The sequence below is a fragment of the Dipodomys ordii genome, unplaced genomic scaffold, assembly GCF_000151885.1.
Source record: "Dipodomys ordii isolate 6190 unplaced genomic scaffold, Dord_2.0 Scaffold48, whole genome shotgun sequence".
Classification (NCBI taxonomy): Eukaryota; Metazoa; Chordata; class Mammalia; order Rodentia; family Heteromyidae; genus Dipodomys; species Dipodomys ordii.
The window spans coordinates 9,218,971-9,231,851 of record NW_012267264.1 but is presented as its reverse complement, the minus strand read 5'-3'; the positions used below and the strand labels follow the sequence as shown (position 1 = coordinate 9,231,851).

General features: G+C 33.4%; 1 protein-coding gene across 1 annotated transcript in view; it reads left to right on the top strand.

Moving 5' to 3' along the window:
* The window catches only part of Capza2 (capping protein (actin filament) muscle Z-line, alpha 2), a 32,542-nt gene extending 19,901 nt beyond the window's left edge, over positions 1–12,641 (top strand). Inside the window, exons 8-12 of the mRNA XM_013019917.1 lie at positions 1,536–1,615; positions 4,521–4,599; positions 7,389–7,460; positions 9,643–9,705; positions 11,129–12,641. Coding sequence (XP_012875371.1) covers positions 1,536–1,615; positions 4,521–4,599; positions 7,389–7,460; positions 9,643–9,705; positions 11,129–11,269 — 435 coding nt within the window. The 3' untranslated portion in view covers positions 11,270–12,641. The remainder of the gene's footprint in view (positions 1–1,535; positions 1,616–4,520; positions 4,600–7,388; positions 7,461–9,642; positions 9,706–11,128) is intronic.
* Positions 12,642–12,881: the final 240 nt, after the last annotated feature.

Genomic DNA, 12,881 nt, shown 5'->3' with positions numbered 1-12,881 from the left:
GAATTCCATTGTGTATATATACCACATTTTCTTGATCCATTCATCTACTGAGGGGCATCTGGGTTGGTTCCATATCTTAGCTATGGTAAATAATGTGCAGCTCTAATCTTTAACCATGTTTCTAGTACAGCTTTTTTGCTGATTAATTGGAGATTGAATCTCTCAGATTCAAGATTCTCACTGCAAAACATTTGAACTAATCCTACAAATCCATGCCCCAATTGCTGCTGACATACATGATAGTTTATACTTTTCTTTCTCTATAATTATGAATAGTAGGATCCCATTTCTTTCTCAGAAATTTCTTGGCTTGGAAAATTCATATGTTTATCTAAGTAACATTTCAATAATTATTTAAGAAATATAACAATGTAACTAATCTTTTAGTTATAACTTGAATAGGATTATTTTGGAAGAAAATTCTCTTATTCTTGAGAGATTTATTAATGGAAAATTGAAAGGCACAAAATTACTAATTTTAAAGCAGAAGGCAAGTGTAACATCACACAATCATTTTCTTAATGGCCTTTCTCAGTTATAATTTAACTTTCTCATAATTATCTCAGTATTTGTTTTTGAAAGAATTTAAACTCAGATCCTTGAGCTTGCTCAGCAGATGCTTTACTGCTGACCCATGTCTCTACCCTTTTTTGTACTTGTTTTGTTTTGAGATAATATCTTGCTTTTTGCCATGCTGTCACTGGACTGTGATTCTTCTCTTTCACATTTTCTATAGTAGCTACATTATCAATTTTGTGACACCACACTCAGCTTCTTCCATTTTTGTAGATATTTTTTTCTGCCCAGGCTGACCTTGAACCATGAATCTCCCAACTTTAGCCTCTCAAGTAGGATTATAAACATGAGTTACTAGTTCCACCTCAGTACTTTTTTAAGTGACTTTGAGAAATCATAACCTTAAAGAATGTAAAGTCAACAAAATAATCACTAGTAATAACGACTTCCATTTTTATTTAAAACAACCTAATTGGTATCTGTATGTTTTAAATAAACAATTCGCTTTTCTTACGATACCTGTGTTTAGAATGAATGCATGAGGGCTGGGAAGGTGGCTCAGTGGTAGAGGGCTTGCCTTGCATGCATGAGGCCCTGGGTTCGATTCCTCAGCACCACATAAGCAAAAAGAAAAAAGCCGGAAGTGGCGCTGTGGCTCAAGTGGTAAAGTGCCAGCCTTGAGCTGAAGAGCTGAGGGTCAGCGTCCAGGCCCAGAGTTCAGACCCCACGACCAGATCCAAAAAAAAAAAAAGAATGAATGCATGATATATCTAGGATATTTGTCATTATTTATAGTTACCTATTTTTATTCAACAAATTTTACTTTATAAATTATGGGCTCTACAGATTATGGTTAAGTGTGCATCTTTGAGAATTTGTCTAGTTACTTTTTGGAATGTGGATCTACTTTGTATTCAATTATGTGTTTCTGATGTACAGATTTTCAATATTTTATAGATGTTTAAAATTGAGCATTTTATGTTCCTAAATTCTTGTGCTTATATTCTTTACCAATAAAGGTGTATGGTAAAAAAATAGATGGACAACAAACCATTATCGCATGTATGGAAAGCCATCAGTTCCAAGCAAAAAATTTTTGGTAAGTTAAAAGTTTTATGTATTGAGAAAATTGTACATTGTTTATATGTTTTGTAATACTTGCTTTCATGTTTGGGACTATAACTTGTTTGTGTATAATTGATTAAGAGCAACATGAACAATAATTGAAAACTTCAGCCTTTTGATATATGAAAAGTATGTTTCATAATCAACCTAACCATTAAAGGGTAGCATTCAGTGAAAAGAGTGTAGGAGAAAATCTTGTTTTTTGGAGACTAGCAGGCAACAACCTAAGGGAGCATGTGTGCATGCAAGCCGACCAGTTGGCAGACCCATATGCTCATTCTGAGAAGGGAGTGTACTTAAATGAAATTTATGTCAGAGAGGAGGACAGAGACAAATTTCAAGCAAAGAATGATAATTCTTTGTGAACATGGGGCTCTGAAATAGAAATTTTTATAGAAATTGTTTGGTCATTGTAAAAAAGTAAAATTATAATCATGCCTTGTAAAAATGTTTGGCAAATATTTGCTTTTTATTGTTAGATAAGACTTTCTGAAATATTGCTTGTTATCTATTAGTCTTTCTCTCATTAGTCATATTAGCTGTTGGTGCTCTTGAAGACAAATTTCAGAATTCTGTACTCTACCAGACCAATTTGGACTGTGGCTCAAGATTGCTCCACTGTTTAACTCTCAGAAATAAATGAGGGCTGTGGCTCAAGTGGTAGAGCACTAGCCTTGAGCTGAAGAGCTGAGGGACAGTGCCCAGGCCCAGAGTTCAAGCCCCATGACCATACCCCCCCAAAAAAGGAAGTAAATAAAATGTTACAAGGTTAATCAAGAATATCTGGAGAAATGCCAATCCATCATCACTGAAGGAAAATAATTTTGTATTTAGGCATGTGCTTTAATGACAAGTAGTAGTTTCCTAAAGATTCTGGCATGCACATGTACTTTTATTGACTTAACATTAACATAGTTTCTCTGTTTATCGCCAAAATTTTGTAACATGAATCTATCAGAATTTTAAAATAATAAATGTTTGAAAAGTTACTAATTTATGAAAATATCATAAAAATCAATCTTGGATTTAACTACTAAAGGAAAATAAACTACAAATTAGTTTTCAAAAAACATAACTCCTTTGAACTTTAACCTATAAAATAAAATGTCGTTTTTTAGTCTCATTATTTCACTTTGTATATATTAGTATTGTTTTCTAAACCACCATCATTGAAGTTAAAAATGATCTTCACTTTTGGAAAAAGATAAAGGTATGTGAATTTCCAGAGTGATAATTATTAGCACAAGGATCTCAGTCAAATCTAAATGTTTTGATACAAAGAAATGTATTTCAGTTTACCTAAACTTTATAGGTAGAATAAAAATTAGAGATTAGTTGTGGGTACATTTTAAACTGATTTGAAAACCTTCTCTTCTTGGTCTCTAGTTTCCTCCATGTCTCAGTAGTATTAGGCTTAATCTATGTTAGTTGAAAGAATGTATATTTACAATTAGAGAGTTAATAAAAGACTAGCAGAATATTGTTACAGAGTAGGACATCTGGCATTTACTCCATTGATAAAGGGGTATTTGGAGGAATCTTTAGATACAGTTCTCAGATTGGTACCACAATTTTTTTCTTCTTTTCACAATCAGTGGTGACATATTTATCTTGTCATAGCTGACATTTATATAAATGTAATATATATTTAAAATTGCTAGTGGCTTGGTATTAATATCTAAATAAAAGATAATTTATTTTGGACTCATTAAAAAAAGCATATAGACTTAAATTGTTGTTCCCTCAACCCCAGCCAAGCTGCTTTTAGAATATTTTTGGATGGGTTGCTCAAAAATAAGATTGCTATATATAATTTTAAAAAATATATTTATTTTTCTGGGGATTAAATCCATACTAGGTAACTCCAGTCCCAAATTATGCCTCTTGTTTTTAATTTCTCAATTTCCAACCATGAGTATATATCATGTATCAAAATCATTTTGGAAATTGGTACTTCCTATATGTAAACTTAATCCTAAAATTGGTAACTTCATTTGTAGAGATCAAAACCTACTAAAGAGTATTGTATAACATTTTCTAGCAATTTATAAAATTGGTATCTTGTGATCAGGGATAATGAAAACTCAGGGAAATTGGAAGGAGTAACATTGTCCAAAAGGAAGTGTACTTATTACCTGAATTGTGATATGGTAATCCCTCTGTACAACACCTTAATAATAACAGTAAAATTATATTTTAAACCTCTTTGCTAAATTGCTCTATTTTGTTAAGCTGTTTTGTATTGATTAAAAAATCACCATAATCTAAACATTACTCAATTTATTCTTAAATATTAAGCTACTTTTGATAGATGCTATTTTTAACTTAAAGAAATAGCTTAACATTTTTCTTCAAGAAGTATTTTACATGATTTAGATGTGAAGGTTAGCAACTTTAGGATTCTCATATTACACCCATTATTCAGGTATTTTCTTTTTTTGTTTTTGTCAGTCGTACGGATTGAACTCAGGGCCTGGATGCTGTTCCTGAGCTCTTTTACTCAAAGCTTGCCTTCTTACCACTTTGAGCTACAGCACCACTTCTGGTTTTCTGGTGGCTAATAGTCTTATAGACTTGCCCAGGCTGGCTTTGAACCGTGATCCTCAGATCTCAGCATCCTGAATAGATAAGATTATAAGCATGAGCCACCAGTACCTAGCCTCTGGTGTTTTCTTATTAGCAGAGTGAAGATTAACTATGTCTCATAACTGAACTTAATCTTTCGATTCTTTTGAATATTTTGATGGTTAAAAAAATCAGTGTCCAGCATTTCTTTCTCACATTCCCTTATACTATAGCATTAAATTTAAATTTGAAAATTAATATTGATTCAAATTATTTTCCCTACCTTATTTACAGCTGCTGTTTTTATTTTTAAGGAATGGTCGTTGGAGGTCAGAATGGAAGTTTACAGTCAGTCCTTCAAGCACTCAAGTGGTTGGCATCTTGAAAATTCAGGTATGTAATAAGGAATTTGCTTATGATCTCTACATGGTTTCTTAACAAAGAAACAGCTAATTTATAAGCTTATATTTTCATAGTATACAACATTCTTTCCTGTCCAGACTTGTTTTAGGGCAAAGGGAAAAACAAATAGTGCTGTTTCACATGTTAAGTAACATTGCATTTTGTTCCCTAATCATCAGAAATCTGCAAAGATAGTTGACAGATTCTAAAACACAGCTAAAATTAGATGTTACCATTTGCTCTTCTCATAATTTGTTCGTAAGTATCTGATTTTTTAATTATGCTCCCCTGTCATCTAAATTGAGTGTTAGTGGTTGAAGTACAATATTAATATATGCATGTATAAATACATCTTGCAAGTCATATTGTATTTATATTTTGTTACATATTACACCTGTATTCTAAATATCTTCTGTATTGGTATTTGGTTTCTTATAAAACCCAGTAGAATTAAATTATTAAAGTAACCTTTAATGTTTATAAAATTATTTGAATGTAAATACCAGTATACATTACTATAAGTTAAAGGAAAATACTGACTAGTCTTCCTATTTTGGTTCACTTATTAGATCAATACATTTATGGATCAACTACTGTGAAAAATTACATGCTCGGGCGCTGGTGGCTCACACCTGTAATCCTAGCTACTCAGGAGGCTGAGATCTGAGGATCGAGGTTCAAAGCCAGCCCGGGCAGGAGAGACCGTGAGACTCCTATCTCCAATAAACCACCAGAAAACCGGAAGTGGTGCTGTAGCTCAAGTGGTAGAGCACTCTCCTTGAGCTGAAGAGCTGAGGGACAGCGCCCAGGCCCAGAGTTCAAGCCCCACGACCGACAAAAAAAAAAACAAAAAACAAAAATTACATGCTATGAACTGTAAAGGAATAAAGACGAATTAGACACTGCAGCTCTGTTAACTTTGATACATATTTCTAGTCTTACATCATTGTCTTTAAGTCTTGGTGCCTGGTCCATTAGGGACAAGAGAATAGAAGTTAAAGATCTGGAGTTTTAAATCATTTGTTTGACATCAGGAAGTCATGTAAGCTCTTTCAGCTTACTTTCTTATTTGTTAAAAGAACAGCATTTTAAAAACTTATATAGGGGCTGGGAATGTGGCTCAGTGGTATGGTGCTTGCCTAGCATGCATGAAGCCCTGGGTTAGATTCCCCAGCACCACATACACAGAAAAAGCCAGAAGTGGCACTGTGGCTCAAGTGGTAGAGTACTAGCCTTGAGCAAAACGTTCAGGGACAGTGCCCAGATCCTGAGTTCAAGCCCCAGAATTGGCAAAAAATAAAATAAAACTTGTATTGCTGGGCACTGGTGGTGTACACCTAATCCTAGCTACTCAAGAGGCTGAGATATGAGGATAGAGGTTCAAAGCCAATCCAGGCAGTAAAGTCTATGAGACTTTCATCTCCAGTTAACTAGCAAAAAGCCAGAAGTGAAGCTGTGGCTCAACTGGTAGAGTACTAGCCTTGAGTGAGAAAGCTACTGGACAGCATAGGCCTTGAGTTCAAGCCCCAGTACCAGAACAACAACAACAACAAAGCAAAAACTTGCATGATTGTTTTGAAGATTAATATGGATAAAATGGTGAGAACAGTGTCAGACACAGTTGTTCAGTAACATTAATATTGTTCCCTTTAATAGGTAGGCCTTAATAGCTCTTACATAGATAATTACATCATTATCTTAAAATGATGTGGGCTGGACCAAATCTTGCTGAGAATAAGGATTGGAAGTTTCACAGTTCTGTCATGAACATTTAACAGCTGATTTGACGATTTTTTTATTTTGTTGAGTTACTGGATCTTTTGGCACCTTACAATCCATTTTTCACATTGCCATTAGAAGATATTTTTTCAAATTATTTTCAATCTGAATGCTACTTAGCTACTTAAGATTATTTGATGGTTGATTCTTATCTACTTGATAGCCCCGACATATTTGCATACTATACAAGGCCCAAGTTGAGTTGTGTACTGTATTTCTTTACTATTACTCCCTTATCCCTGTTTTCCATGTATTCCAATCATAAATACCTCCAGCTCTTTCTGCAGATATATGCATGAGTTAACCTTCTGAGGCAGTCTGGAGTACTGTACATTTCTCTCTCTCTCTCCTTTCCTTTTTCTTGCCTTTTCCTTTTCCTTTCCCTGTTTCTTTTTGTGATGATCCTGGTGCTAGAATTCTGGGGCTGGGCACTATCCCTAAACATACGGCTAGTACTCTGCCATTTTAGCCACAGTTGCACTTCCAGCTTTTTGGTTGTTAATTGCAGAGAAGAGTCTCACAGACTTTCCTGATCCAGCTGGCTTTGAACCAAGTTCCTCAGGTCTCAGTCTCCTGAGTATCAGAATCACAGATGTGAGCCACTGGTACCTGGCTTTTTGTTTTTTTAATCTCTGTTTACAACCTTATATAGTAGTATTTATAATAATAAATGTTTGATGAATAATTTGTCTTTGAATTTGAGGAAATAAATAGTTTGTGGAAAGGGAAGCAGTGCTGAAATATTGTGTGCTCAATTTTAGACAGCTTACATGTTGGTGTTCATACAATGGCTATGAAGTAAAAGCAGCTAACGGTCTACCAATTGCAGGAATATTTTAACCTGTCTCCTCACTATAGACTGAACGTGGGAAGACTTTTACTGGAGTTGGGATGTTGGGACTAGAGCTGAAATGGGTGGTCAGCTGCCTCAGTGTGATTGCTTGGCACCTGAGGATCTTGATGATTCCTATAATGTTTTCCTTAATTTCTTTTTCCAATAGGTTCATTATTATGAAGATGGTAATGTTCAACTAGTGAGTCATAAAGATATACAAGATTTTCTAACAGTGTCTGTAAGTAATTCTATAAAATGAAAGCAATCTTATACTTCTATAAATTGACAGTTGTTGAGTGAACATTTTAAATATTTTTGCTGTATATTATTTTCAGTAATTCAAGTTGGTAGGGAATTACAGTTCTATACCTACCAGTTTTTAGAATCTATATTAAAGAGATATAATTCATGTATCATGCAGTTTTTATGCTTTTTTAAAGTAAAATGTTTTTAAATTAGTAAGATTGTGCACCAGTTGCCATAACCTAATTTTCAAACATTTTCACCCTTCCCTTTCCCCTTCCTTTTCCTCTTCCACTTCCCCTTCTTCTTCGTTTCTTCCTTTTTCTTCTCCGTTGTGTTTTGATGCCAGTATTAGGGCTTGAACTCAGGACGTTTCATTCTCAGCTGTTTTACACATGGCTAGCATACTTGAGCCACACCTCCAGACCAATTATTTTTCTGGTTAATTGGAGGTAGAGTCTTGAGGTCCTTTCTGCCTGACTGACTTCAGACGGTGATCCTCAGATATCAGCTACTCCTCCTGAGTAGCTAGGATTACAGGCATAGCCCCCAGCACCAACTTCTTTTCATGCTTCTTAGGTGAAATCCATACCAATGAGTCACCTCCTATCTTTCCCAGCCCTAGATAAACCGTCAGCCTACTTTCTGCTTCAGTGGATTTGTCTATTCTGGACCTTTCATGTGGCTAGAATCATGTGAAAAGTAATGTTTTATAACTTGCTACTTTCTACTGGGCATGTTTTCGGTGTTCATCTTTGTCAAATCATGTATTCAGTAGTTTATTCTTTCTAGTTGTCATCTATTGTATGGACATACACCTTTTATTTATTCATTTATCAATTGGTAGACATTTCTGTTTTCTACTAACTACAGCCATGGACGTTCTTACTATGTTTTTTATTTAATATGTATAATTTGTTTATATAGTCTACATGTAGGTTTGAGATCAGATATGTGATTTGCAAATATTTTTACCCTTGTATGTTTTGTCTTTGTATCTTAATGGGATAATTTTCAGAGTAGGCTTGATATAGTCAGAATTGGTTATTTTCTTTTGTCATTTGTGCATTTGGTGTATTAATGGCCATCGCTCCCTAAACCAAGGATGTGATGACTTATTTCTGCTTTCTCCTGTGTCTGTGATTCTATAAACAATTTTTAAACTGGATTATAGGTTGTAAGTTCAGCATGCATATTCAAGATTTTATTGTACTGGATTTTATTTCTCCACAGAGTTCTTTCACCAGTCTTTTAATTCTGTATGAAGCATGTATAAATATGTTACCTGAGAAGACAGAGAACTAGTTTTTCTTCTGTGTTGGGTTTTTTGTTTCTTTTTGATTTTTGAGACAAGATCTTTCAGGGTAGCCTGGGTGTTTTGGTTTCTTGTTTGTTTGGTTTTTTAAAACATTTTTATTAGCACTTGGGAGATATCTACTTGGTGCTTCATAAATAGTACTTTTCCTTACAGAATTTGCAGTGAAATGTAATAATGTCTGGACTTCTAAGAGACATTGTATTTAGTATAGTTATATGTTGTATGTAATTGTCACTTATATTATTTATATATCAAAGTACCTTTGATGTATCCGTCTTGGGGAAGTTTGACATGGAAAGATAATTCTTAAGAGAAATTTGTTGAGTAAATAATAGATTGTGGAGATACATGTGTTAGTCATAGTAAGTAAAACCTGATTAATATTATACTTGATCTCATTTTTTTAGGAATTGTGGGTTTTTTCTTTGTAAAGTAGTAATAGTTTACCCTAAACGTTAAAATATATTCTCCCTATTTGGTAGGGTACATTTTTATTATTTCTTTGTTTTTTAGGTTTGGTATTTTTTTGTTTTGTTTTGCTTTTTGGATAAACGACAACTTCTTACACATAAAAGTTGTATATTGACATGCATGTTACATGTTATGCTTAAACTTTACCTGTGTATTATTAAAATTTAACTTAGCTTAACAAGAAATATACTGAGGCCTGCTTATTTTTATCAAATTTTATAATATATTTGCCTATTCCTTTGGATATAGAGTAATCAGCCTTATAGTTATCCCTTGTTATAATCCTCATCTGTGCTGCTTATTCAATTACAATATTACATTAATAATACATACTTATTTTAAATAATAATGGCTTAGTTTTAAATAACTTAGTTACTTTTTTTCATAGAATGAGGTGCAAACAGCAAAAGAATTTATAAAGATTGTAGAAGCTGCAGAAAATGAATACCAGGTATGATTTTTTGAACATTATTAATCTATATTCACTTAGTAGTAATGCTGAATTGTACTTTTAACCATAATCTTCATTTTTTTTTTTTTTTCCCTCTGGTGTGGGGCCTGAACTCTGGGACTGGGCACTGTCCCTCAGCTCTTCAGCTCAAGGCTAGTGCTCTACCACTTGAGCCACAGCGCCACTGCTGGCTTTTTCTGCTTATGTGGTGCTGAGGAATAGAATCCAGGGCCTCATGTATGCTAGGCCAGCATTCTACCACTGAGCCACCTTCCCATCCCCTTAACCATAATCTCCATTGTTTTATTATACAAGTTTATATTTGTTATATATTTGCTTTTAGTACAATGGTAAGGTTGTAATAAACAGTTTAAAAGAATAGTAAATACGGTAAATTCAATTAAGACTTTGTAATTTAAAAAATACTAAGACTCAAGACTGGTGGGTTGGTTCATTCCTGCAATCCTCGCTGCTTAGAATTGTGATTCAAGGACAGTCTGAGCATCTCAACTAAAATGCTCAGTGTGGTATCTCAAACCTTCAGCTACCTGGTGGTAGGCATAATAGGAAGATCATGGTCCGGGCTAGCAACAATGCAATTCTCTATTTTAAAAATAATGAAAGCAGGAAGAGCTGGAGATGTGAATCAAATAATAAAGTTCTTGGAGCTTAAGCTCCAATATGTCAAAAGATAAAGAATATTAGGATTTTCAGTTTGAGGCTAGCCTGGGCTATGTAGCAAGACCTTGTCTCCAAAAAACAGATTTAATTTCAGCTGAGTATAATTTCTAAATATTGCCCAAAATATTTCAAGATTTTACATGCCTATTTTATTTGATTGGCATTTTAATTTAAATGCTTTGTAAATGATTTGGACTGAAGGTAATCAGTTTAGTTTATATTTTGTGCTCTTATTTTTAGTGAATACTGATATTTGACCTCAGGGCTTCATACTTGCTCTGTTTACTTCTTTACTGCTCTCTAACACTTGGACCATGTCTCCAGCTCTGTTTTTGTTGGTTACTTTAGAGGTGGAATCTCTAAAACTTTTTATTTCCAGTCTGGTTATGTGCCTCAGTCATCTGGATCTCAGCCTCTTGACTAACAAGGATTACAGGAATGAGCCACCAGCAATAATTGGTAATTGTTCTAACTGAGAGAGTAAAATATAAATAAATCCAATTTATAATTTCATGCCATAAAACATATTTATGATCATAGTAATAGTAATAATTTAATTATTCAAAGTGATCATTTTTTTCTTATAGTTCCTTTTAATATGTTTTTAAATCCATATGAGATTTTTATTTGACTAAGAGCTGTGAAACAGGATGCTTAAGTAAAGGTTGTTATAAAAACATTTGTGTTATAAATTGTTTATGCTTTTCATTTACTTTAAACTTCTAACTATTGTTTTTCATAGACTGCCATCAGTGAGAATTACCAGACAATGTCAGACACTACTTTCAAAGCCTTACGTCGACAGTTGCCAGTTACACGTACTAAGATTGATTGGAACAAGATCCTTAGCTACAAGATCGGCAAAGAGATGCAGAATGCGTAAGATGAACATTGCATGACCGGATCATTTCAGCGTCTTTGCGTTAAGAAAAAAAAATTATTGCAAAAGTATTCAGAACTGTCAGACTGCCCAGTCATGGGCTGTTGCCATTTAAACTCACTGTAATTAATTAGTTTGGTTCGAGCACAAAGCTTAGCTAATCAACCCTTGTTTTTCACTTCTTTTGTTCTAAGATGATTGAAAATGAATTTAGTTTAATTGCCTCTTACTTTGTTATTCCTTTCTTAAAAATGAAGAGATGATTCCTCTAGTTTATGGTGAAAAGTTTTTGAAGTATTTCGAAAGTATTTTACTTACTATAACCCTAAAAAGTGTTGCCTTTTGGCTTACGAAATGGGTAACTTTTGCTATTAGCCCAATTCTTTTTAATGGGGTAACTAATGGACATTCTAGTTTAAGGTGGTTGATGGACTTAGCCATATATGCTGCTAAAGAAATTATCTACCTTTTCTCCTCACCTCTTCCACTGATGAAAGACTGAGATTAGCGGGAAAGTGTTTTCTAGATCACTTTATGTTTAGACCTTTCAGTAAGGTTATTTAGCTAGCTTAGTGTTTAACTAAACTTTTTTTAAAACAAGGCCAAGATCTATTGCTGTTTTGAGATTCTGAAATTAAATGATAATACTTATTTCAGAAATGCATTTAATGCTTTTTTTCTTGTGACAGTTACGCAAATTAGCTTGAATTCCATATGTCCCTGAGTTATTTTTATCACAAAGCCACAAATGTATTATAACAAGGCAAATTGTAATATATATAATCCTGAACTCATGACCCTGTCTCAGTTTATTTTTTTCCTTGGATTGATAAGTACTGAAATTCAGTGTGATGTTAAAAATGCAAATTTTCCTATTTATTTGAGTAGAAAAAGCACTTACTAGTGAGTCATATACTATTTTAAAATACTTTCTTTGGATATTGTAATTCTTAACTGGTTGTAAATTAGGAAAGCTGGGAGTACATATGGTATGCAGTTACATAGTCTTAATTTTTCCATTTTCCTATGCATCAGTAGCATGCTTGTAATATTTTTAAAAGTAGGTTTACTGATACTACAGGAGTTTCAAGCCTGTAGTGAATGTTAGTATTTACTACAAGGAGTTTTATGGTTTCATTCAGTAGTTTTGCTTCTTATACTTGAGTGGAATCCATTCCTCACATACTCCTACATGTCTGGGCCTGGAAATGTTTCTAAAAACAAAAAACAAAAAACACTTTTATTATGTATAATAAAATATCTCATTAGCTTGAATTGTATAGATTTTAAAAAAATTCTCAAAGCATGTTGTTTAATTTCTTTTAAAAATCATGTTGGGCTTTGAAAACATTGAGAATATAATACGAAATTATAACATTTTTGGCTAAATCACTTTCTCATAGTTTTACTAGTTTTGACATAGTAGGATTCCTAAGGAAAATTAATAGCTAAAATTATTTTGTTTCCTTTTTTAAAAAGACATATCTAAAGTATGATGGTGATTCTCAAGTAAATAATAGATAAAATTTGTAATTCATTAGCTTAGTTGGGTCAGTTGGGCTATTAAGGGTTTATATCCCATAAAGGTCAATACTTTGGCTCTGTTTCCTAATGT